Here is a 26,512-nt window from a genome sequence, read left to right on the forward strand (position 1 = left end):
ATGAATGAATGAATGAATAGGGAAAACTCAAAGAAAAATCCAAATTTCTAGCTTCTTTTCACAAAATAGAAATCTCTGGAAACACTGGGATCCCATTCTACACAATAAAATAAAATAGAACAGCTGAGCAGAGGCTATTCTTCTTAGAGGTTATCTGCTTACTGAAGTCTCCTTCAGGCTCAACTCACTCATTTAGGTTCCCTCCTAGGCCCTATAGACATTAGAGTTTGCAATCTCTGATAGGACAGAACTCTGGGACCTTACATGGAAAGTCAGGTTGGAGTCAGAGACATAAAGCTATGCGTATCCTAGTAGAGAGTTTGTATTTAATTCAATGAGCAAGAAAAAGTACTGAACAGTGTCTGCTCAGTTACTACTGTTGTGTATCAAATCACTCCACAACTTAGTGGTTTACAACAACAAAAATTTATTTAGTTCATGATTTTATGAATGGGCAATTTGGGCTGGGCTCAGCTGGGTGGTTCTTCTGGTCTTGACTGGGATCACTCATGTAACCAGGTCAGCTGCCAGGTTGGCTGGTCTAGTGTGACCTCAGCTAGGACAGCTTGTTTCTATTTGTTCCATGTGGTCTCTCATCCTCCAGCATTCTAGTCCAACTTGTTCATGGCTGGGTAGGGCTCCAAGAAAGAGACTAGACATTTATAAGGCCTCTTTAAGCCTAGGCTTGGAAATGGCACACCATCACTTCTTCCACATTCTATGGACCAAATCAAGTCACAATGCCAGCCCAGATTCAAATGGTGGGGAAACAGACTCCACTTCTTGATGTAAGGAGCTTTAAAGTTACATTGCCAAGAGGTATGGACACAGAGATACATTTTTGCAAACCATCTATCAAAATTACTATCAGAAGTATATTTTTAAAAATAACATTTGGAGTAGGATGCATCCTCTATGACAGAAATTGTAAGTGAGAAGTGCTGCCCTCCAGCAACCATAAATAACTTGATGCCAAAGGATATGAGAGAGACGTCTGGTGCATGCCTCTCCCAGCTTCTTGTCCAAGGACTCTTTGGTTCAGGTTTTGATATGCTACACAGTAATGGCAGACAGTTTGTCTACGATTTCTGTGGATGAAGGAACAGAAATTTAGATAAGCACAGGGAGTTGAGAGCCAAGCTAGAAACATAAAGGTGTTTCTGAACTACACAATAGGGCAGAAACTGCATTCCCCCTGGTCTGGCTGGTGCCTAAACTACCATCTGCATACATGTCTTTGTGATGTGAAGTTCTTTTACTTGATTTACTTTTAAAACCTCATAGGAGGGACAAACTTGTATCTTAGTGTGAATTAGTCTCTAGTATTAGGTTCTCTAAAACCAAGAGGACCCTGAGGTGTAAGGGAGGGTAGAAGAGGGAGGAAGGAGACAAAAGGGTTTGAAGGAGAGAAAGACACTATATAAAGCATTGTCAGCTTCTCATCTACACCAAAGGCCAATTCTTCAGGAAGCTCTGAGCAAGTGGCAATGTTCTATTTCTTAATTAAGTGCGGCTTTGTGATATTCTTTTACTTTGATATTTTAACTGAACATGTATATTTTATACACTGCTGTAGTATGACCCCTAACACGATTAAGATAAGAAAAAATCATTTTGTGTCTTTGAACTTTGTAGCAACTTCAGTGGAAACACTTCCCCAATCCAGGGATGCTGCATGTGAATGCCTCTCTTTTGTTTGGGCTTTGTGGAAAGTCTGGGAGATCTGGAGCTAGAGTAGGACAGGGACTTACTTCCAGGGAAGGAGACACTATAAGGAAGCTATAGAGAAGCAGCTGATGACATGGTGAGATAAGAGACTGAGTCAAGGAAATGATCCAAGGATGCTGAAAAAAGGAAGGAAGGAAGGCAGACAGGGAGGGAGGGAAGGAAGGAAAAAGAAAGATAGGAAGGCAAAAAGAAAGATAGATAGAGCCTGGTGCTGTGGTGCATGCCTGTCATCCTGGCTACTCGGGAGACTGAAGCAAAAGCACTGCTTGAGCCCAGGAGTTTGAGGCTGCAGTGTGCTATGCAAAAACTGCACTCCAGCCTGGACAACATAGCAAGACCCCACCTCTTAAAAAAAAACTGTTCTGAATTTTCTTATGGCAAAAAAACAAATAAATAAAAAATTAAGGCCGGGCGCGGTGGCTCACGCCTGTAATCCTAGCACTCTGGGAAGCTGAGGCGGGCGGTCGTTTGACCTCAGGAGTTTGTGACCAGCTTGAGCAAGAGCAAGACCCCGTCTCTACTAAAATTAGAAAGAAATTAGCTGGACAACTAAAAATATATAGAAAAAATTAGCCGGGCATGGTGGCGCATGCCTGTAGTCTCAGCTACTTGGGAGGCTGAGGCAGGAGGATTGCTTGAGCCCAGGAGTTTGAGGTTGCTGTGAGCCAGGCTGACGCCACAGCACTCTAGCCCAGGCAACAGAGTGAGACTCTGTCTCAAAAAAAAAAAAAAAATTAAGAAAAAGAAAGAAAAATAGATATAGACAAAAAGGAAGGAAGGAAATAGGCTAGAGAAAAATAATCTACCTTTCCTAAGCACTATAGATTAAACAATGGCGTTAGGGCAGAGTATCTAAAACCCTGCATTATCAACATTTGGGCCGGATAATTCTTTGTGGTGAATGACTGTCCTATGCATCGTACCACCAGGATGCTGAGTACCATCCCTGTCCTTTATCCACTAAATGCCAGTAGCATGCCTCATTCTATCTTCTCATATTTGTGACAATCAAAAATGTCTTTAGACATTGCCAAATGTCTCCTGAAGGGCAGAATCACGTTTGGTGTAAACTACTGCCATGGAGCTTGTGAAAAGGAAATATTTCACTAACGTGAAGTAAGTGTGTGGCACATGCTGTTTACACAAGAAGGAACCCTACCAGACATGGAGGGCCGCGCGGAAGGCTCATAGGCCCGGCACTCATCAATGATCTTCTGCAGCTCTTTAAGGCAATTGTCACCCAGTGGCTCCAGCTGCCGGTTCTCAAACACCAACTGGCGGATCGTCTTAGAATCGCAGCCTAGCGTGGAAATGACAGGATGTTATCCTTAAAAAATTGCTCTGGGGATTTGCACATCTCACTGGATGCTGATGGCTGGCACCAGAAGCAGGGACTTTGAGTATGGAAATGACAAGAGCGTCTAATGATTCCACTGACCAGCCCAGCGGTTCCCATATTGGAAAGCAAAGTGCCTAGGACAGCACTGATGGGGAATTTCTAGTTTATTGGAAGGGGACCCAAACTCAGCACCAGCAGAGCCAGCCTTCACATTCTTCACCTTCAAACGGGATCTTGCCAGTGACGATTTCCCACAGGACGATTCCAAAGCTAAAAGAAAACCAAGAAACTGAGCAACCATAACAAGTTTCCCTTTTCCCATGCTCCTCTAGCCATTTCCAGAAAACTCAGTGAATCTTCTGATTCCCACCCAAATTTGTTCAACAGAGTTGAGATGGTCCTTGGAGGGGGAGTTTGACTTAGGCTTCTCTGGCCTACTCATCCGAGTTAGAATCTGCACGAGAATATGAACATACCTGTATATTTCAGCTTTTATGTCATAACTATCAAACACATATTCCAGTCTCTGAGGTGAGTAATACGCTGCTGAAATGACTCTCTCTGCCTTTTTTCTCTTAGTTTCCCGACTGATAGAAGTCCTTGTTTTGCTCAATTCAAAATCTGCAAGCTAGAAAGACAGGTGACTTAGAGACAGAAAGAAACAGCAAGATCTTGGGTCAGGGGTGGAGAGTAGCAGTGAGTGCTACACACAATTGCCAGGGAATTGAAATTTGTTTCTAATACTGTCTTCCATCTCTGTGGCTACTCTATTGGTTAACATTATGGGTTCAACTTGTCATAGTGCAGTGACCAAGAGAAACACAAAGGGAGATTTCTTCTCTATAAAATGGGGTGATGAAAAAAATAAAAATAAAAATAAAATAAAATAAAATGGGGCGATGGCAGTGAGGCTTACTTGAGATAATGGTTATTAAGCACCTGCAAGACTTGGCAGGTTGCAATTGTTGCTAGTGTTACTGTGTTAGACACCGGGGTTTCTCAGTCGAGGACTGAACTGCACTCAGTGACAGTGGAAAGGGGTGCAAAGAGCCACCACATGACTCGTTTTCTCCTAGAAGCAGATGAAAAAATGACGTGGAGGTATCTCCTCTGTTCTATCTGACCCTAGAGCATGTTCCTGCTCCATACACATGTGCCACTGGCGCCGTCACTGCGCAGAAGGCTGCCAGCTCCAAACACAGCCAGGTACCCAAATGTAGGGGCAAGGTCAGGAAAAGGATAAGACACTGAGGTGGCTTATCCCCCTTGCATTCATTCATTCACTCACGTTTCCCGAGTACCGACATTCTCTGACACGCGGAACCATAGCAAATACCAGGGATGAACGGTGGCATAGCCCACATTATAGTCAGGCAGGATGAGGGTCATGAAAGCAGTGTAGACACAGTGCTTTGGGAGTACTTATAGCACCATTGGGAGGGAAAGCATCTGAAGCAAAAAAGACCTGTCTTCTGTTCATTGAGGGCCATCCCTGACACTTATAAGACTGGAAGAAAGGAAACCATCTATGGATGACAAAGAAAACATTTTTTGTTTTTGGCATTTGACAATTGTGGATGTCAAGTTCACAAAACCCTTTCCTCTTCTGCATGAAACTCTGATTTCCAGTTAACTTTTTAGCTCTGTTCCCCTGGAAACCTGATAAAGGTATACTGTCACCTATGCTCCTTAGTAACATTGCTGATGATAAAAATGACTGCTGATTGGTGAATTGCTTCTGGATGGGGACAGGTTGGGTAAGGGGACAATACAGTAAATAGCTGATAGGGATGCTGGGCTTTGCGGCAGCTCTTACTGACGTGTCCCTTGCAGGAACACTGGAAGGCGTGCCTGCAGAGTTGTTACAAGCGACATCGACTCCTGCAGGTCATGGGGCTTCTAAGCCCGGGTGGCCCGCCCAGCTGATAGGAGCCTCTTTCTCTAGCACCTGGGGTGGAGACAAAGAGAGTATCTCTTGGATGATCGTGGGGACTCCCACTAGAGAGAAGGCTTCGGTGCAGCTGGCATCTGTGTTTTCTGCTGGTACCTTTCTAAGTGACTCTGAATGCCAAGTGTGGCCTATAGCAGTCCCGTGAGTCTGAATCCCTAGTCAGACCTAAGAAGATCCCCTGGTAGGTGTTCTAGGGACACAGGAATGGTGTTCAGGCATCTAAGGGAAAATGACTCTTAGCCCATCCCTGCTAAGGGGGTGATGAGGGAAGGCAGGCACCAGAACAGGAGGCAAGGATTGGCTCTGTCTTGCGGTGGACACACAGAAAGCTTTAAGGGCAGGGGAAGAGTTGAGCTCAGTTCTAAAATCGAGGTGAGAAACAAGCAGGCACAGCCTTACTGAGACACTTGTATCCCTCTCCCAGCACCAATCATACAGGTTTGACCTGAAGAGCCCCTTGAAATGCACTCACCTTTACTATGTAGCCTGCGCTTACCAGGAAGCTCGAGCTGCTGATTTTTCTATGGAGTGTAGGGTTTTCCGAATGGTGTAGCCTGACACGACCAAAGGTAGGGAGCATTAATGACCTCTGCACAGACTTTCCTGGGCGGCTTGACAGTCATCACTGGGATAATGAGGCTGGTCAGTCCCATGCCTTCCTCACCGGGAAAAGTGGGATGCAGAGGCAAGGTTTGACAGCTGCATGCTGGGAGTATGTAGCAAAGCTAAGATGCATTGTACAAGTGGGTGTGACGGCCCTTGTGGAGTGTGTGCAATCTGGCAGGCACTAGGGGCCACCTTAGCTAGAGAAGGATAAAGGTGCCACTGTGGTCTTTCCCTGGGAAGTGCTGGGCAGACCAAAATGCTCAGAGGCACGGCTGGATGTCTGGACCATGCTTAGGACACTTCTGGTCAAAACAGAATAAGGGCCGGGTGTGGTGGCTGGGTGTGGTGGCCGGGTGTGGCTCACGCCTGTAATCCTAGCACAGGAAGATCACTACAATCTGTCTCCTGTCTCCAGTGGTGTCATCATAGCTCACTGCAACCTCCAATTCCTGGGTTCAAGCAATCCTCCTGCCTCAGCCTCCCAAGCAGCTGGGACTATAGGCATGCACCACCACACCCAGCTAATTTTTTTTCTATTTTTGGTAAAGACGGGGTCTCACTCTTGCTCAGGCTGGTCTCGAACTCCTGACCTCAAGCAATCCTCCTCCCTTAGCGGAGGAGGTTAGGATTATAGGCATGAGCCTTTAAAAACTTTCTTTAGATTTTTAAAAGTGAGTCAATTTAAAGAAAAATTATAGTAAATAATACTGGTGGCTTTGTGGCTTTGGTGAAAACCCTGCAAGTGGTTAGCTTCCCTTGAGCTAATGGAACCATAGATTCTGCCTGAGAGAATTCTGCCTTTGGGTAAAGTTGCCAAATAAAACACAGGACACTCTGTTATGTGTGAGTTTCAGATAAGCAATGAATAATTTTTTTAGTATAAGTATGCCCCCCAAATTGCATGGGATATAGTTACCCTAAAAAAAAATTGCTTGTCTGAAATTATGTATATCTGAAATTTAGTATATGTCCTATGGAAAATTTAGGATAGATTTATATTAAAAATTATTCGCCACTTATCTAATATTCAAATTATCTGGGTATATTGTATTTTATTTGTTAAATCTGGCAACTGTTAAGATTAGGGCCTGTCCAACTCTACAAGAATGGCATGGATATTAAATTCAGCCTTCAATTCTGTAGGCTCTTGTTCACTGGCTTAGCCTCCTTCCCCTCTCCTGTGTATAATCAGAGTAAATAGTAAAACAATGTATGGAAGGGAGGCTGTCATTGCTCCCTGTGCTGTGCTGGCCTGTACTCTCATCAACTCTGGGATTATCAGTAGTATAGACAGATTCACCCAGCCCTTCTTGGCGCCCTTCACCCCCATCTGGTACCTGAACAAGCCCTTGGCGGCCCCCAGGCCTAGCTTGACACGATCACTGGAAGAGAGGTCCTTTTCTTTATCCAACAGCTCCCTCAGGGTCCCATGTTCACAGTACTCCATGATGATGGAGAATTGAGGCAGAGTCACTGAAGGAAAAGGAGGCAGATGCTATGAAGACCCAGCCCCACTCAGAGCTCCACCTGTCCGCATCCCGCCTCTCCACATCTCTGCCCAGAGATAGACTTGGCTCTGCTGTGAGTCCCATTTCTCCCCCAACTCTCCAGCCCCATGCCACATAGTTTGCTCCCTCGTCTCCTTGAAAAGGCCAAACACTCCTAGAACTCCCACTGTCTTCTTCGGTATTTGGCATGTTGCAATTCTACATTTATTTTAGTAACATCCTCCTCACTTAAGTATAAGCCCCAAGAGGGCAGGAAATGTGTTTATTGTGTTTATACGGTGCTCACAAGGAGCTTAGCTTTTTTTTTTTTTTGAGACAGAGTCTCACTCTGTTTCCCTGGCTAGAGTGCTGTGGTGTCAGCCTAGCTCACAGCAATCTCGAACTCCTGGGCTCAGGCAATCCTTCTGCCTCAGCCTCCCAAGTAGCTGGGACTACAGGCATGTGCCACAATGCTCAGCTAATTTTTTCCATATATATTTTTTTTAGTTGTCCAGCCAATTTATTTCTGTTTTTTAGTAGAGACGGGGTCTTGCTCTTGATCAGGCTGGTCTCAAACTCCTGAGCTCAACTGATACACCTGCCTCGGCCTCCCAGAGTGCTAGGATTACAGGCGTGAGCCACCACACCCAGCCTCACAAGGAGTTTAGGACAGATGTGTAGAAAGAATGAATGGTGGGCGGGGCACGGTGGCCTATGCCTGTAATCCTAGCTCTCTGGGAGGTCGAGGCAGGCGGATTGCTTGAGGTCAGGAGTTCAAAACCAGCCTGAGCAAGAGTGAGACCCCGTCTCTACTATAAATAGAAAGAAATTAATTGGCCAACTAATATATATATAGAAAAAATTAGCCGGGCATGGTGGTGCATGCCTATAGTCCCAGCTACTCGGGAGGCTGAGGCAGTAGTATTGCTTGAGCCCAGGAGTTTGAGGTTGCTGTGAGCCAGGCTGACGCCACGGCACTCACTCTAGCCTGGGCAACAAAGCGAGACTCTGTCTCAAAAAAAAAAAAAAAAAAAAAAAAAAAAGAATGAATGGTGCACAGATGGCAGTGGTGGTCAGGGGGGACTCAGACAAGAAGTCAAGTCTCTGTTCCTGGGCCTGAGATGCAAAACTGATGCCCAATGAGTGAGTCAGCCACCTCTGCCCTTGCCCAGGAGAACACAGGTCACTGAAAGTTTGCCTGTAGGCTGGGATTCTATGCTCTCAAACCAGGTTGGCCTGAGGCTGTGGAGAAACTTCCAGAGGAGATAAGATGGGAGTTGCTCTGTCCTCTCTCTAGGCAAAAGCAGCAATACATGACCAGCAAGAGAGGTCATGCTATGAGAGAACATGCAGCCACATTAAAAAATAAAGAAAATGACACATGAGGATCTTAGTAAAGGGGCAACTTGAATTTTGTTTTTACATTTGGTCTATGCTAATGATGACCAAGGATGTCTTCCTTGTTTGGGCCAGGCAGCTTTATGTTTTATATTAAATAGCAACACAATACACCCCTCACCCTGGCTGGGCTCTGAACACACACCCCTTTGGTTCCCAGTGGACAGAAAGGGAAAGTGGCCACATTAGTGCAAACCAACTCTTAGGCTTCAGCCCCGCTCTCTTGAAAGAAGATGGGAACGTGCATCTTGGGATGCAAAGAAAATTAACATTGATAGTAATCAAACTGTGTCGACTCCACTCTTTCTGTTGTTCTTAAAAAATGCAACACATTTTGTAACACACAAGGTTATCAGGTCATCAAAAGCTTTATCAACCCCAGGAGCACCTCTTACCTGTTTCATCAATGCAAATCCCAAATATACGCAGGACGTGGAGAGAATCAAATTTCTTCATGGTTTTGATCTCATTATTGAAAGTGTCCCTCACTGCCCTACGAGGATAAAAGGGGAAATTAGGATTTCAGAAATGGAACGTTTAGTGTAGTGACTCTGTGTGCCTGTGGGGGGGTTACTGTCAGCAGAAGAGACCTGGCATTGTGACGAGCTCAGCTACTGATGGCAGCATGTGGAACCCTTTGGATGTACATGGCAGCAGAATTAGTCCCTAAGGGTCTGTGAGATAGTAACGGGGCTTGCGTATCGATACATGCTATAACATACATGAACATTTCATGCTCAGTGAACGAAACCAGACACAATAGGCCTCATAGTGTATATTATACTATCCATTTATAGTAAATATCCAGAAAAGATAACTCTATAAAGACAGAAAGTAGATTAGTGGTTGCCTAGGGCTAGAGGTGGTGGGGATGGGGATAAATGGGGAATGCCTGTTAATGGGTATTGGGTTTTTGGGAGGCATGATGAAAATGTTCTATAAAATTAGATTGGGGTGATAATCATACACTCTATAAATATACTTAAAGCCACTACCTTGTACACTTTAAATGGGTGAATTCTATGGTACATAAAATATATCTCAATAAAAGCCGTTAAAAATACAATCTCGGCCAGGTGAGGTGGCTCACACCTGTAATCCTAACACTCTGGGAGGCTGAGGCGGGCAGATCATTTGAGCCCAGGAGTTCGAGATCAGCCTGAACAAGTAAGCAAGACCCCATCTCTACTAAAAATAGAAAGAAATTAACTGGACAACTAAAAATATATAGAAAAAATTAGCTGGGCTTTGTGGCACACGCCTATAGTCCCAGCTACTCAGAAGGCTGAGGCAGAAGGATTGCTTGAGCCCAGGAGTTTGAGGTTGCTGTAAGCTAGCTGACGCCATGGCACTCTAGCCCAGGCAACAGAGCCAGACTTTGTCTCAATAAAAAACAAAACAAAACATACAGGCCAGGCATGGTGGCTCACACCTGTAATCCTAGCACTCTGGCAGACTGAGGCAGGAGGATCGCTTGAGCTCAGGAGTTTGAGGTTGCTGTGAGCTAGGCTGATGCCACGGCACTCTAGCCCAGGCAACAGAGGGAGACTCTGTCTCAAAAAAAAAAAAAAAAAAAGAAATACAATCTCAATCAAAATTTTATTGTGTATTTTGAAGAAAGTGAGAAAACTTTTTCTGATATTTATTTAGCTAACTCAACTTGAAAAAGAAGAATCAAGAAGAGGGAGTTGCTTTACCAGATACTGAGACTTACTATAATACAAAGTCATAATGAATAAAACAATAACAGTGTGTTATTGGTGCAAAGACAGACAAATTGACCAGTGGAACAGATTAGAGAGATAAGAGTTAGATCCATGTCTATATAGAAACTTAATATACAATAAATGTGGTACCACAAAGCAATGGGGAAAGGACAGATCACCAAATAGATGGTGTAGAGAAAATGGACTCATTATGTGGACAGAAATAAAACTAGACCCTACGTAATATTATACAGAAAGGTGGATCCCAGGAGGATTAGAGCCTAAATATGGAAAAAGAAACTGTGAAGTTAAGAGAAAAAAAAATACAGAATGCCTTTTTTTTTTTTTTTTTTTTTTTTTCTTTTTTACAGCCATCATCATACTGAACAGAATGCCTTTAAGATCTAGGGGTGGGGAAGGGCACTTCAAGAGCACAAATAATAAGGTAAAGTTTTGAAGGATTTGATTACATCAACATTTAAAAGATGCCCGTTTGCTGTTGGATATCACGGACAAAGTTTGTAATATCTAAAGCTGACAAGTGATTAATGTCCATGATATACAAAGATCTTCTGCAAACTGACAAGACAAAAACAGCAGCCATGACAGAAAAAAGGGCAGAGGATATGAACAGGCAATTTACAGAAAAGGAAACCCAAATAACTAAGACACATACAAATAGGCCGGGTGTGGTGGCTCACACCTGTAAATCCCAGCACTCTGGGAGGCCAAGGCTGGAGGATTACTTGAAGTTAGCAGTTACAGACCAGCCTTAGCAAAAGTGAGACCCTGTCTCTACTAAAAATAGAAAGAAATTAGCTGGGCCACTGAAAATAGAAAAAATTAGCCAGATGTGGCAATGCATGCCTGTAGTCTCAGCTACTTGGGAGGCTGAAGCAGGAGGATTGCTTGAGCCCAGGAGTTTGAGGTTGCTGTGAGCTAGCCTGACACCACGGCACTCTATCTGGGACAACAGAGTAAGGCTCTGTCTCCAAACAAACAAACAAACAAAAAACTGGATAACACCAAACGTAGGTAGACATGTGTGATACAGGAGCTCTCATGCATTGCTGGCGCAAGTGTAGGCGTATACACTCCGTTCTGAGGAATTGCCCACTAGTTCTTAGTTAATTTAATACATATATACCCTATTATCCATCAATTCTCTCCTGGTGCTATATCCCAAAGAATTCTCATACAGGTCCATAAAGGGGTACTTAGGTGACATTATTTTTGGCAGGGGAAAAAGCTGGAAGCAGACCAGGTTCCATCATCAGAAAAAATAGGCAAAATGTGGATCTATACCATGGATAGCAAACAGAAGGGAAGGACTCCAGGTACAGAACATGTTCCATGATGCTAAATGAAAAGAGTAAGGAAAGTAGGCAACAGACATATAACACTACCAGTTGTGAAAATTAAAAATGCATACATACATTCTACAGGAGTACATACAAACAAAGCCCACCAGAATTATTGTCTGTGGAGGGAATGGGAAACTGAGGAACATGATTGAAAGGGAACAAAGTTTTAAAAATACATAAACATATGAATCAAGGAGAGAAGGCTCTAGAATGAAGGTAGACAGGCGTGTTTAAGTTAAGATTCTGCTCTTTAATAATAGAGGGCAAGTCATTGGACCCCATTTGACCCCGGGGCCCAGGTTTCCCCATCTAAAAGTGGTGACAATATGCCTCTCTCCTTGGGGAGCAACAGAGAGAACCATACTGAATGACTTACCCAATGCTTTTGGCCTGGGGTTTGTTGAATACTTTTATGGACACTTCAGATTTGTGATATTCTCCTTTATAAAGTGTGCTGAAATCATCTTGCTTTAGCAGAATCCATGGGGACTCTGAAAGCTCCTCCTTCTTAATCTCCTTGATTTCTTCCAGTGGGATCTTAAGCGTGGGCTTTGGTGGTGGGTCTGACCTCAGCCCCAGGACGGAAGAAGATAGAGAGTAAATGAGCTGTGGAAAGGGGCCTCAGGGAAGTGACATCTTTGTGACATGTGAGTGGGAAGCTCTTTACCATGAACCAGAGCTGGCCCTTGCTGGAGCCTCTGGCTGACTCAGCCCAGGGGAGAGGTTCCGATGCCTCTGAGTGACCCATAGAGGCACAGCTGTGTCCTGCATACCCCTTCCCTCCTCTCCAAACCCTGCCCATTTCTCCAGCCTTAACCCCCACCCAGACCTCTCACTCTCCTCCCAGAGTTCTGTCTACTCCTGCTGTCACGCAGCTTGGCCCCTGAGCCCCAGCATCTGGTCTCGCCATTTCACATCTCGTAGTTAGGGACGAAGGTGAAGCTCAGTAACTTCACTGCTGTTGTGTGTTCAATGTCTGTCCTTTCTCTCCCCTCCTCTACCCATGGCTGGGAGCTCCTGGAAGGCAGTAACCTTTAAGTTTGATTTGAATTTCTTCTTGGAAATTCAGCAAGTGAATTGAAGCTTTATTTAATTTATTTATTTTTTTTTGAGACAGAGTCTTGCTCTGTTGCCCTGGATAGAGTGCTGTGGTGTCAGCCTAGCTCACAGCGACCTCAGACTCCTGGGCTCAAGCAATCCTCCTGCCTCAGCTTCCCAAGTAGCTGGGACTACAGGCATGAGCCATCATGCCCGGCTAATTTTTATATATATATTTTTAGTTGGCCAATTAATATCTTTCTATTTTTAGTAGAGACGGGGTCTTGCTCTTGCTCAGGCTGGTTTCGAACTCCTGACCTTGAGCGATCCACCTATCTCAGCTTCCCAGAGTGCTAGGATTACAGGCGTGAGCCACCCGGCCTGAATTGAAGCTTTGATGCTATTCATAGGAGAAGTTTTTAGCATTTTGACAGGTGCTAGAAGATACCTTAGTGGTTGAGAAGCCCCCTTCAAATGCCACCATGTAGATGGAAGCCTAGGCTAGCCGTGAATGCATCTCCAAACCTGTGGGCTGCTTCCCGCCATCAAGCACAGAAAATGACAAGGGCAGGGGCAGGGGGAGGCTGGGGTTCCAGTAAACTGATGACTTCTGGTTTGGGGGCCACTGGAAGCAGTAGGGCATCTGATAACTTACACTGCCTGAAGGCTTCCTTTGTTTGTTTTTTTTTGAGACAGAGTCTCACTCTGTTGCCCGGGCTAGAGTGAGTGCCGTGGCGTCAGCCTAGCTCACAGCAACCTCAAACTCCTGGGTTAAGCAATCCTTCTGCCTTAGCCTCCCAAGTAGCTGGGACTACAGACATGCGCCACCATGCCCAACTAATTTTTTTATACATATTTTTAGATGGCCAATTAATTTATTTCTATTTTCTAGGAGAGGCAGGGGGCCTCACTCTTACTCAGGCTGGTTTCGAACTCCTGACCTTGAGCGATCCTCCTGCCTTGGCCTCCCAGAGTCCTAGGATTATAGGCGTGAGCCACCTTACCTGGCCCATTTCTTTCTTTCATGGTGCTTTCCACCTGCTTCATTGAAGCTTCTTTATTTTTAGTTTCTGCAGGAAAAAAAAGGGCAGCAAATACTCAAAAATAGAAATGCTAATTAAAACCACATGCTAATCAAAACCAGAATGCTAATTAAAACCACTGAGATACCATTTTGACCTCTCATATTCATTGTAGTAGGACTGCTGCTCGCCAATATTCAGCTCTCTACTTCTAAGCACATAGGAAACGCCTTGAAGCATGGCCGTGTGACTTGCTTTGGCCAAGAAACAAAGTGAAAGAGACGTCTGTCACTTCCCTGAGGAAGCATTTCATTGACTCTTCTCGAGGTTCCAGCCTGGCCATTTTGGGAACGAGGGAAGTTTGTGTCACCATGAAAGTGCCATACTATTGAAAGTATTCTGGAAAGAGAACAGTCACCCAGTCACCTGGGAGATGTCCTGGACTTTGTCCGAATGAGAAATAAAACTTGTTTCCTCATGATTGATGCTGAGTGGCTGGCTGTTCACTGTACCCAGGAGGTTCATCCACGTGTGCCCCCACCCTTTCCTCATTCCCTCTGTCTCCACCCACAATCCTTACAAGAGGGAAGGGTTTGAATTCATATCACCAGGATCTGCCAAAGTGTAACAAGGCCACACTGGTTTCCATCTTTCCCTCTCTTCCCTCTTCTGGTGGCTCAGGCTCTGCTTCCTTCCCCCATCTCCAACCTAGCCCATGCCTCTTCCCGTTAGGGCTTTGCCACACAATCCAACTAGGGCCACCCGAGTTCAAACCACTGACATAATTTACTTAGCCTCTAACATAGTCTCCTAACTGGGCTCACGCTTTCATTCCGGCACTGGGGGGAGGTTGAGTTATTGACCCCAAGCCCTCACCAGGTGGTATATCCTATGTCCACATCCTTGCCCTAGCCTTACAGTGGGCATACTGTCTCTTCATGTCAGGCTTGGCAATATGATCTGCTTTGTTTTCTTTTTTCTTGAGATAGAGTTTCGCTTTGTTGCCAAGGCTAGAGTGAGTGCCATGGCGTCAGCCTAGCTCACAGCAACCTCAAACTCCTGGGCTCAAGGAATCCTTCTGCCTCAGCCTCCCGAGTAGCTGGGACTACAGGCATGTGCCACCATGCCCGGCTAATTTTTTCTATGTATTTTTAATTGGCCAATTAATTTCTTTATATTTATAGCAGAGACGGGGTCTCGCTCTTGCTCAGGCTGGTTTCGAACTCCTGACCTTGAGCGATCCACCCGCCTCGGCCTCCCAGAATGCTCGGATTACAGGAGTGAGTCACCTCGCCCGGCCTTCATCACCCTTAGATAAAACAATTTGCTCAACTCTCTATCAGCAGACACTCCACAAGGGCAGAGATCTTGTCTGTTTTGCTGTGCGCTGCTGTATCCCTAATACTTACAACAGTGCTGGGCATACTGTACACAATTTATGTTTCTTTAGTTAATTCTTCCTCCTGGACAGTTTACAGCTTAACTGAGGGTCCTGGGAAAACTAAGGCTGGAAGGAGCTTCTAGAATCCCAGGTATCGCATCAAACAGAGAATGCAGAGTCAAAAGAGACACGTCAGTGTCTTCTCCCCTCTCCCACACTGGCTTGCCCAAATTGCACCGGCCCCCCCATAGCTGGGCCCAGGGATATTAAGTCTGAGCTACAAGTATACACAGCTGCTCCAACTTCATCCTTCCTGCTCCTCTGTGAATTACAGCGAGACCACAATGCCCCTAACTGCACCCCTGCCCTCCCCCCAAAGTCCAACTTACTCTCCAGACTTTGGAGAGCTTGCATGTCTTCCTCTGCGTCCTCTTGATCTTCTCGTAGCCAGGACGCTCTTCGGCTGAGACTTGAAAACTGGGAAACCTGAAACATCAGCGAGAGCGCCTCACAGGCATCACTCAGCTTCTCATTCACTGCATTGAAGAGTATTTGGTTTTTGCCTGACAGTAGAAACTTCAACATTTTGGTTGTATCTTTGAACTCTTTTATCTGCTTCTCAGCCTCCTTCAGGGCAGTGTGCAAATGGTCCAGGGCGGTCGTTATCTTCTCAGGGGGCAGGTTCCCATTTCCTTGCTCGTGGAGCAACTCCAGAACCAGGAGCAGGTTGTGGACACGGTTCCCTAGACGCTGACACTGTTTCTGGCAGTATTTCATCTCTTCACACTTTTTGTAGATGAGCTTGCATAAGGAGATGATCTGCCCCAAACTCTCCATAGCTGGAAGAAATGGATGGGATTTGGTGAGGTCCCACAATCCCCCGCGTATTTACTACCTGGCTAAGAGAGGCTCAAATAGGTCTGTGATGGAAATGCCCGAAAAGGTTTCCCTTCCCTTCCATTTGCACGGAAGGTAGAGACGGCTTGCTGCCCACCAAAATGTGTTCTGCCCTTCCAGAATAGCAGAGTTGTAGCTGGCATGCACAGGTCCAGCTGGGACTGCATCTCCCAGCCTGCCTTGTGGTTTGATGTGGCCACGTGACTAGTTCTCACCAATGGGGTGAGTGCATGTGACATGTGCTACCTCAGGTTGAGGCAGCTTTGCCCCCTCTACACACTCTTCCCTCTGCTATCCGGATGCACAGGATGATGTGGCCCTAGAGATGGTGGAGCCCCAAGAAGGAAGAACCCTGAGTCCCTGGATCGTCACTTGGAGGAGAGCCTGCTGTCAACTGCTAAGTGTTGGAGGAATAAACGTCTACTGTGTGTGAGGCATTATATTATGAGGTCTATCTTGATATCAGTTTAGTCTATTCTAGCAAATATATCTTGCTAAATTATGGAGCTTTCAGGGGCCAGGCGGGTAACTCACTAAGTGAACTGAGCTGGGCTGGGAACAGTCTACTGCCACAGAGAAATATGCTTCCTTATGTTTTCCTTGAGACATGGACTTTCTTGTCTATAATTCATTTGTCCAACTTTGATAGAGGCAAGAGTACAAAAAATTGCTCACTGTCTTCCTAATGTTCTGTAGGAAAAAAAAAGCTGCATACATGCAATGACAAAGGCAACTGAGGCCGGGCACGTGGTGGCTCATGCCTGTAATCCTAGCACTCTGGGAGGCCGAGGTGGGCAGATCACTAGAGGTCAGGAGTTCAAGACCAGCCTGAGCAAGAGCAAGACCCCGTCTCTACTAAAAATAGAAAGATATTAATTGGCCAACTAAAAATATATAGAAAAAATTAGCCAGGCATGGTGGCGCATGCCTGTAGTCCCAGCTACTCGGGAGGCTGAGGCAGTAGGATTGTTTGAGTCCAGGAGTTTGAGGTTGCTGTGAGCTAGGCTGACACCATGGCACTCCAGACCGGGCAATAGAGCAAGACTCTGTCTCAAAAAAAAAAAAAAAAAAAAAAAAGGCAACTGATTCCTAGTCTCATCATCAGAAAAACAATAGAGGGCTGGAAAGTTCATGCCCTAAAGAAGACAGGAGTTACCCACCAATTCCCGATCTGCAAGAATGAAGGGCCCAGCAGTGGAAGACCTCTCCAGTATTTCAAGAGCAGAAATCTAGATTTTCATGTCAAATCTCTTGATTTTAAATCTTGCAACCAAGTCAAAAACTGTGCAGTCCAACACCATGTGGGCCAAATAAAACATGTCTGCCAACTGGTCAATGCCCATGAAGCCCCAATTTGCAACCCTGACCACAGTTGGCCAAGGATGTTCAGGATCGCAATCGAAGTTGGCTTCTGACAACCTCAAATCTTTCTTTTGTTCTCTTTTCCCAGTGCCTGAGCATCTCTGCCTCCCTTGTCGTCACTCCCAGCCCTCTCTGTTGTGCTCATAGCCAGCTGTAAATTCGTTCTACCTTCCTCCACCCCCGGGCCTAGACATCAAAAAGACTTCATTTTTTAAGTGCTGCTCCTCTCAGAGGCACTTGCAATGAGAGATTCAGAGATTTTCCAGGTCTGGAGGAATCATGGTAGACATTTGTCTTGCCTATGAAGAATCTATTTCTCTACTTCCTAGTGTTGCCCAGATTGTCAGTGGCCCTGTGCTCCTCCCCCACTCAGCAATGTGTTTGTGCTGAACTGCCCCCACCCTCAGTTCCACAGGTGAGATGTGATGAGTCTAAGCCAGTGGTTTTCAGTCAATGGTGATTATTCCCCCCAGGGGACATTTGGATGGCTGGAGACATTTTTGGTTACAACTGGAGGATGGGTACTACTGGCACCTACCAAGTAGAGGCCAGGGGTGCTATAATGCCCAGGACGGCCCCCGTAGCAAAGACTTATCCAGGCCCAGACATCAATAGTGCAGAGGTTAAGAAACCTTGATGTAAACCATCAGAGAATTCCTAATAGCCTGCCATAGTGATTGGTTCAAAACTGGGCACCTGAGCTAATTTAGGTGGCAGGGAATGTTTGCTGCAGAGGTTCCTGGCTCCTCTAAGAGAGCCCAGGAAGCCAATTTCTTGCTCTCAACCTCTCTCTTTCCTGAATAAGTTAGAAAGCACAGAGCTCTAGTCCTAAAGCTTGAAATGATGCTATCCTGAGGATGGCAGAATGGAAAGAGGGGAAGATTCTCAGTTCTTGATGACAACATTGAGCCATTGGTTTGAACTGACCCTGAGGTCTCCCCCAAACCTCAGCTACAGGTTTCATGAACCAATAACCTCCCTCATTGTTTAAGCCAGTTTGAATCATGTTTGCTCTGCTTGCAGCTCAAGGCAACTGGATTCAGTATTGAATGATGATGATAACAATGAAGACAAATCTCTCTTCATCTACTATATCCTAAGTGTTCTGGAACCCTGAGCTCTCCATGGTTATCTTCATTTAACAGATGAAGATACTGGGGTTCAAGGAGGTTGCATTCAAATAAGTATAAGGCTATGGAAACTGTTTTCAAAGTACTTTAAAACAAAGTTAATCTTCTTAACAGCTCCATGAAATAGGTAAAGTATTAGCAACATTTTACAGATCAGATAACAGCTTAGAGAAAACAATTGGCCTGAAAACCACACCTCGCTTTAAAATGCAGAAGTGAAACCAATTTGGTGAGCAACTGATACACACTTGTGTTTCCCATGCCTGAGAGTTATACTGATCTGACAAAGAAGGTAACAGGCATTAGGGCAGTGGTCCCCAACCTTTTTAGCACAGGGACTGGTTTCATGGAAGACAATTTTTCCATGGACCAGGGTGGGGGACTGTTTTGGGATGATTCATTACATTTATTGTGTACTCAAATCTCTCTGCTAATAATAATCTGTATTTGCAGCTGCTCCCCAGCGCTAGTATCACCACCTCAGCTCCACCTCAGATCATCAGGTATGAGAGTCTCATAAGGAATGTGCAACCTAGATCCCTCGCATGCGCAGTGTACAGTAGGGTTCACACTCTTATGAGAATCTAATGACGCCACTGATAGGACATGAGGTGGAGCTTACGCAGTAATGCCAGCGATGGGGAGCAGCTGTAAATACAGATGAAACTTCACTTGCCTGCAGCTGCTCACCTCATGCTGGGCACCTGGTTCCTAACAGGCCACAGACCAGTACCAGTGGTAACCTGGGGATTGGGGACTACAGCATTAGGGCACTCCTAAAAATATCTCAGGCTACCCAACTATCTCCCGTTACTGAGCAGATTGTCTTCAGGGACTTGTGAGGACAAAGGGCTTTACATTTTCTCTGTTCCACCAAAGACATAAACAGATGTGAAAATATTGCTCAAAGAATCTTGCAGATTTCAGCTTCCTAGCTCCAAGCTCCAACTATCTTATTACCAGCCTCACCAAAAAGCTGTATCTCAGCAACAACTAATCAGGAAGGATAATGGGGAAAATATCCCACTCATGGAAGTGACAAACAATTTAAAATGATAAAATTTACAGGAAAAGTGCTGATGTGGTATAAAGAAAACTTTACAAAACAAAGCTTGAAGTAAAAGAGCAAAGAGCTATATTCCTGGCTGGGAAGACTAAAAATGACAAACCTGGCAATTCTTTCCAAATGTAAACCCAATTTAATGCAGTTCCACTAAAATTCTCAATGATATACTTTTAAATTGAAACCAAATGATCTTAAAGTTCATCTGAAACAGGAGAGTAGTAGGAATAACCAGGATTAAAAAATAAATAAATAAGAGGACTTACCTATGAGATATTAAAATATATTGGAAACTGCAATAAATAAAATTGTTTAGGGCCTATTGAGTGTATGATAAGGATATCAAAGGGATGAAAGTTAATATAAATGCACACATACTTTGACTCAGCAATTTGAATTTCTAGGTATTTATGCTGTAGAAAAGCTTGTGTGAGTGCAGATGGATGGATAGGAAGATGTTCACTACAGTGCTATTTACATAGTAGGTAAAACTAACACTACTAAGAATATGTTCATATGTTACTTGCAGTAAAACAGTGAGAAAAAAGGTTACTAATTTTAAAAGTGAAAAATCTTAAAATGGTAGTAACAATGCAAGTGCTTCCTCCTCCCCTCAGAAGGTTACTTTCGTGGTGCCTAAAATGAGCCCCAGAAATGGAAGAGTGCGTTGATCCTTAAGAATTGGAATCATCTAACTTGGAAATTTCTCCACTCACCCCCTGGAGTTCGTCTGTCCCGGAATGTTTGGACAGTTCTGAACCAGTTCCCGAGACCCCTGCTCCCCTCCGCGCCCCCCACCTCTGTTCCGCGTCCCGCTTTGGCAGAAGGGGAAGATCAGAGCGGAGGAAACGAAACCAGCTGGGTCCTGAGTTCCAGGAAATCTCACTGCAGGTCACCTCCCCGCCGGCGCCCCCGCTTCTCCCATCGCCGCGCGGGATTGCGGCCGGGGCCCCCTCTGCGCCGCCGCCTCCCGGGCCGCGCCGGGGGACGGTTCCAGGCTCACCTTCGTCCCTCCCGAGGGACGTGCGTGCAGCCAGGCCGAGCACAGTTCCGAAAGCCCGCTCCTCCGGCTTCTCTCCGACGGCTGCCTCCTGCACAGGGGAGAAGTCAGCGAACGCGAGGGCCCGCGCGCCTCCTTCCCTCGGGTGGCCCGCGCTTCCCGGGACTTCACACGTGGCCGCCAGGGACAGGCCGGTCGGGGTCCCTAGCGAAGCGCATTCCCCGCCACCACCGCCGGCGCGCCAGAGGAGCGTCCTTCCAATCAGGCTCTTGGACGGCTGTTTCTGTCCTGCGCACTCGGGGCTGCGGGGAAGGCTGTGACACTCCCTCCCCACCCCGCAACTGCCAGGGCAACTGCCTTCCTTCTGGATGCTTCTCTTTCCCTTTGCGCACTCTCCCAGACCTTCCCCAAACGCACTCAGTAATGTGTATGGAGAACTCACCGGTGCCAGGCCTTCTGCGTCGGGCTGGGGATTCCGAAAGGAATAAGGTCCCAGAGAACTGTTATAACCAAGACACAGTATGGGAAGGATGAGGGTGGGTTGGGCAAAAAACGGGTTGAAACTGGAGGGGAGGTTTTTGTGTCTGCTTCTGTGTGCTGGGTAATATTGGGTGGGGACGGGAGAGCAGAAGGAGGGAGGGAGGGAGGGAAGAGATACACTTCCTCTAGGGCCACTGGCAAAGCTTTCTGTCAGGGTCTGAGTCATGTTTTATTGAAGTTGGCCTCAGCTGCAAAGTCTAAGCAATGCCGTTGGTTTACTTATCAGACTATTTTCCTCTGAAAGGACAGATTGGATTGTATGAAAATACTTTTTTGGGTTGAGAAAGCACAGGTGAAGATGTCTGGGGGTTTTGTTTATTCATTTATTTATTTGTTCCTGCTATTGCACAGTTTTTTTCTTTCTTCTTTTTTTTTTTTTTTTTTGTTTTTGAGACAGAGTCTCACTTTGTTGCCCAGGCTAGAGTGAGTGCCGTGGCGTCAGCCTAGCTCACAGCAACCTCAAACTCCTGGGCTCCAGTGATCCTGCTGCCTCCTTCCCAAGTAGCTGGGACTACAGGCATGTGCCACCATGCCCGGCTAATTTTTTCTATTTATATTAGTTGGCTAATTAATTTCTTCCTATTTATAGTAGAGGTGAGGTCTTGCTCTTGCTCAGGCTGGTTTCGAACCCCTGACCTCGAGCGATCCACCCACCTCAGCCTCCTAGTGTGCTAGGATTACAGGCGTGAGCCACCCTGCCCTGCCTAGCTGTTTTTTTCTTGTCTTAGGTCAGGAGCTTCAGGTATGAGTGATTTATTGGAGGAAGGCTCTCAGGACAGACGGTAGGATGGGGCAGGAGGAAAAAAAGCTAAATAAAGATGTGGTCTCAGTGGAGATTAGCTTCACACCCAGACTCCATGGGGAAGTGGGGAACAGGAAGCTTTGGAACAAGAGGCAGCTTCCATTGTGCCTAGGGCAGTTCTCCAGACAAGGCGGCAGCTGTGTGAGCCATAACAATTGTCAACACTCATAGCAGGTGTGGGATGGTCTCATGTAAACAAAATCACAGAGCATATAACTTTTTGAGAGTATTGTTTTTACTATCCCACCAGCAATGCTCAAGACATCTGGTTTCTCTGCATCCTCACCAGCTTTCTGTTTTGTCACTATTTGTAATTTTAGCTATTCTAATAGGTGAGTGATCTCTCTCATCATGGTTTTAAGTGGCATTTCCTTAGTGCCTAACAGTGTCGGACATCTTTTCACATGTTTGTTTGCCATCTATACAGCGTCTTTGGGGAAATGTCTGTTTGTTTTGTCCATTTTTTTTTGAAGACAGAGTTTTGCTTTGTTGCCCAGGCTAGAGTGAGTACCATGGCGTCAGCCTAGCTCACAGCAACCTCAAACTCCTGGGCTCAAGCAATCCTCCTGCCTCAGCCTCCCCAGTAGCTGGGACTACAGGCACACGCCACCATGCCCGGCTAATTTATATATATATATTAGTTGGCCAATTAATTTCTTTCTATTTTTATAGTACAGACAGGGTCTTGCTCAGGCTGGTTTTGAACTCCTGACCTCGAGCAATCCGCCCGCCTTGGCCTCCCAGACTGCTAGGATTACAAGCGTGAGCCACCGCGCCTGGCCGTTTTGTCCATTTTTAATCGGACTTTTTAAACTGTTGAGTTTTGAGAATTTATATATCTTAGATATTAATTCTTTGTCAGATATGTGGTGTCCAGATGGTGGTGGAGTAACTGGACAAAAAAAAAAAAAAATGAACTTGACCTAAACCTTATGTTTTATATAAAAATTACTACAAAGGATCATAGATTGAAATGTAAAACTATAAAACTTTTTGGAAAAAGTGGAGAGAAATAAACAGAATTAAAGGAGTCTTCCTGTTGAGAAAATGTAAATTTTTACAAAAGATTTAAATGAGTCTATTTAATAATAATAGCTATTCAGACTAAAAAATGTATAGTATTTAGAATAACTCATACTTTCTTTGGGTTTATCTTGGAATTGCCACTTGAAAAATAATCACAAAATTAAAAAGAAACTTCTAAAAGAAAATATAGCAGAAAACTTTCAGGACCTAGGGCTGGGTAAAGAATTCTTAGACATGACACCAAAAGTACTATTTTTAAAATTAAAAAAATGACAAATCAGATTTGATAAAAATCTAAAACTTGCTCTTCAAAGACCTTGTTAAGAGGATGAAAAGACAAACTATAGACTGGGAGAAAATATTTGCAAACCACATATCAAATGATATGCTTCTAAATAATTCATGAGTCAAAGAGGAAATTTTCTCAAGTGAAATGAAAAAATATATTTTGCCCAATAAATTTGAAGAGGTCAAAAATCACACAAAGTAACTTCTTTGACCACAATAGAATAAAACTAGAAATCAATAGCAGAAGGAAAACTGGAAAATTCACAAATATCTGGAAATTAAACAACATACTCTTAAACCACCAGTGAGTCAAAGAAGAAATTACGAGGGAAATTAGAAAATACTTACAGATGAATGAAAACAAAAATACAACATACCAAAACTTATGAGATGCAGCAAAAGCAGGTCTTAGGGGGAAATTTATCACTGTAAATGCCTAAGTAAAAAAAAGAGGGAGGCTGGTGAGGTGTCTCAAGCCTGTAATCCTAGCATTCTGGGAGGCTTAGGTGGGAAGAACACTTGAAGTCAGGAGTTTGAGACCAGCCTGAGCAAGAGTGAGACCCTGTCTCTACTAAAAATAGAAAAATTAACCAGGCATCATGGTACACACCTATAATCCCAGCTACTCAGGAGGCTGAGGCAGGAGGATCCCTTGAGCCCAGGAATTTGAATTTGCTGTGAGAAAGGCTGACGCCATGGCACTCTAGCCCCGGCAACACAGTGAGACTCTGTCTCAAAAAAAAGAAGGAAAGATCTCAAATTAATAACCCAACCCTGGCCGGGCGCTGTGGCTCACGCCTGTAATCCTAGCTCTTGGGAGGCCGAGGCGGGCGGATTGCTCAAGGTCAGGAGTTCAAAACCAGCCTGAGCAAGAGCGAGACCCCGTCTCTACTATAAATAGAAAGAAAATTAATTGGCCAACTAATATATATATAAAAAAAATTAGCCGGGCATGGTGGCGCATGCCTGTAGTCCCAGCTACCCGGGAGGCTGAGGCAGAAGGATCACTCGAGCCCAGGAGTTTGAGGTTGCTGTGAGCTAGGCTGACGCCACGGCACTCACTCTAGCCTGGGCAACAAAGTGAGACTCTGTCTCAAAAAAAAAAAAAAAAAAAAATAACCCAACCCTATACATTAAGGAACTAGAAAAAGAAGAGCAAACCAAACCCAAACTTAGCAGAAAGAAGGAAATAATAAAGATTAGCACAGAGATAATAAAACCAAAAGCTGGTTCTTTGAAAAGATTACCAAAATTGACAAACTATCTAGACTAACTAAAACAAAGATGAAAATAACTAATTTCAGAAATGAAAGTGGGGACCTTACTGTCTATCTTACAGAAATAAAAAAGGATTGTAAAAGAATCCTGTGAACATTACATGCCGACAAATTAGATAACTGAGCTGAGATGGATGAATCCCTAAACACACAAAAATTACCTAATTGACTCATTGAGAAATAGAAAATCTGAACATACCTAGAACAAGTAAAGAGTTTGAATTAATGAGCAAAACCCTCTGAACAAAGACAGTCCAGGCAAGATGGTTTCACTGGTGAATTCTACAAAACATTTAAAAATGGGCCAGGCTTGATGGCCCATGCTTGTAATCTGAGCACTGTAATCCAAGGCAGGAGGATTGTTTGAGGCCAGGAGTTTGAGACTTTCTCTACAAAAAAAAAAAAAAAGAACAATTCACGTGAGCATAGTGGCACGTGCTTGGAGTCCCAGCTACTTAGGAGGCTGAGGCAGGATTGTTTCAGATTGCAGTGAGCTATTTTTTTTTTTTTTTTTTTTTTTGAGACAGGGTCTTGCTCTGTCACCCAGGCTGGAGTGCAGTGGTATGATCACAGCGCACTGTAACTTCAAACTCCTGGGCTCAAGCCATTTTCCTATGCTCCTTCCTCAACCTCCTAAATAGCTGGGACTATAGGCACACTCCACCACACCAGCTAATTTTTAATTTTTTTTTTTTTTTTTTTTTGAGACAGAGCCTCACTTTGTTGCCTGGGCTAGAGTGCCATGGCGTCAGCCTAGCTCACAGCAACCTCAAACTCCTGGGCTCAAGCGATCCTCCTGCTTCAGCCTCCCAAGTAGCTGGGACTACAGGCATGAGCCACCATGCCTGGCTAATTTTATATATATATATGTTTTTAGTTGGCCAATTAATTTCTTTCTATTTGTAATAGAAACGGGGTCTCGCTTACTTGCTCAGGCTGGTTTCGAACTCCTGACCTTGAGGTATCCTCCTGCCTCAGCCTCCCAGAGTGCTAGGATTACAGGCATGAGCCACCGTGCCCAGCCTAATTTTTAAATTTTTTATAGAGACATGGGTATTGCCATGTTGCCCAGGCTGGTCTCGAATCCTAGGCTCAAGTGATCTTCCGCCTCAGCGTCCCAAAGTGCTGGTATTACAGGTGGGAGCCACCGTACCCAGTCTAGATTTTGATTTTTAGGGAACCTAAATTAAGATAGAATCCTACCTTTATGCCTTTGCCAGAACAAGATTTTTTCTTGTTTCTGATTTCTTCTTTTTCTCTGCTATAGGTGTCTGGGATGGAGTAAAGATGAGAATCCTGGCATTTACTAAATTTTACGTTGATCTTATATTAAATAGCATCCTTTATAGATAAAATTTATTCATTGGGCAAAGCACCTAACTATAAAGAAAGGTCTCATTGAAATTTTGCAGCCATTAGAGCTTTCTGGAAAGTTAGAACTGGAAAGTTCATATACGTAGTTCCAGTTTCCTCTCAAAAATGGCAGATGAGTCAAGAAAGTAAGTCAAGGGAACAGGTAAGGTGGGAAAGTGCTGGAATTTTGAAATCACAGATACCTGCTTCCTAAACTGTCACTGTGCCGGCAGTCATGATGGGACAGGGCTGCCTGCTGCCATCAGAGGGCGGCAGAGGCCAGGGAACGCACAAGGACCCGTTAATGCCACCGGCCAGAGATTTGATGAAGACACAACTAGCGTTTATAGGGCCCTGTTACAAGTTGGTCATTGTGCTGGGAACAATAAAAAAAAAAAAAAAAATCGTACAAAGTTCAAAGGCAGAGATCAGAGGCCAGAGCCAATGGAAGAATGGAGAAGAGTTGAATTAAGAGGGCAGTTCTTCAGGTCAGCCCAGGAACACCCAGACATCGTGGCTGGAAGCACAAACACAATACCAGAAATAAATACTATGGCTCTGGGCCTGTCCTTGACCAGGGCAGCTGGGTCATTGCCAGAGAATCAGGTGAGACAAATTGCTAAGATCACAGCAAGTGAGTCAACTCACTTCACACCAATCAGAATTTATATCTTCCTTCCCTCACCAGTAAACATTAAACTTATATATATTTTTTCTTTTTTATAATTATAAAAAATTTTTTCTTGTTTATTTT

At 44.7% G+C, this 26,512-nt stretch overlaps 1 protein-coding gene across 2 annotated transcripts; it reads right to left on the reverse strand.

The window, feature by feature from the left end:
• Positions 1-407: 407 nt before the first annotated feature.
• Positions 408-21,065, reverse strand: MLKL (mixed lineage kinase domain like pseudokinase). 2 transcript variants are annotated; one of them, XM_012772481.2, is made up of 12 exons: positions 20,915-21,065; positions 20,476-20,563; positions 15,410-15,859; positions 13,622-13,687; positions 11,956-12,142; positions 8,905-9,002; positions 6,962-7,097; positions 5,491-5,572; positions 3,544-3,695; positions 3,288-3,337; positions 2,888-3,028; positions 408-1,088 (listed from the first exon to the last, which is right to left on the reverse strand). In XM_012772481.2, the coding sequence occupies exons 3-12, from the start codon at positions 15,855-15,857 to the stop codon at positions 1,054-1,056; spliced, it is 1,395 nt and encodes a 464-aa protein (XP_012627935.2). In that variant the 5' UTR covers positions 15,858-15,859; positions 20,476-20,563; positions 20,915-21,065; the 3' UTR covers positions 408-1,053. The 2 variants fall into 2 exon arrangements, with proteins under 2 accessions (XP_012627935.2, XP_012627936.2); XM_012772482.2 differs by lacking the exon at positions 20,476-20,563.
• Positions 21,066-26,512: the final 5,447 nt, after the last annotated feature.

The sequence above is a fragment of the Microcebus murinus genome, chromosome 20 (assembly GCF_040939455.1).
Source record: "Microcebus murinus isolate Inina chromosome 20, M.murinus_Inina_mat1.0, whole genome shotgun sequence".
Classification (NCBI taxonomy): domain Eukaryota; kingdom Metazoa; phylum Chordata; class Mammalia; order Primates; family Cheirogaleidae; genus Microcebus; species Microcebus murinus.

What these genes read in the sequence shown, in the direction of transcription:
- MLKL (XM_012772482.2), bottom strand. Translation starts at nt 15,857, where the DNA reads ATGGAGAGTTTGGGGCAGATCATCTCCTTATGCAAGCTCATCTACAAA. An exon ending in ATAAAAGCTGAAATATACAG is followed by an intron (nt 3,338 to 3,543) that starts GTATGTTCATAT and finishes GTTTTCTTTTAG; the next exon opens with CTTTGGAATCGTCCTGTGGG. An exon ending in TGGCAAGATCCCGTTTGAAG is followed by an intron (nt 3,029 to 3,287) that starts GTGAAGAATGTG and finishes TTTCCACGCTAG; the next exon opens with GCTGCGATTCTAAGACGATC.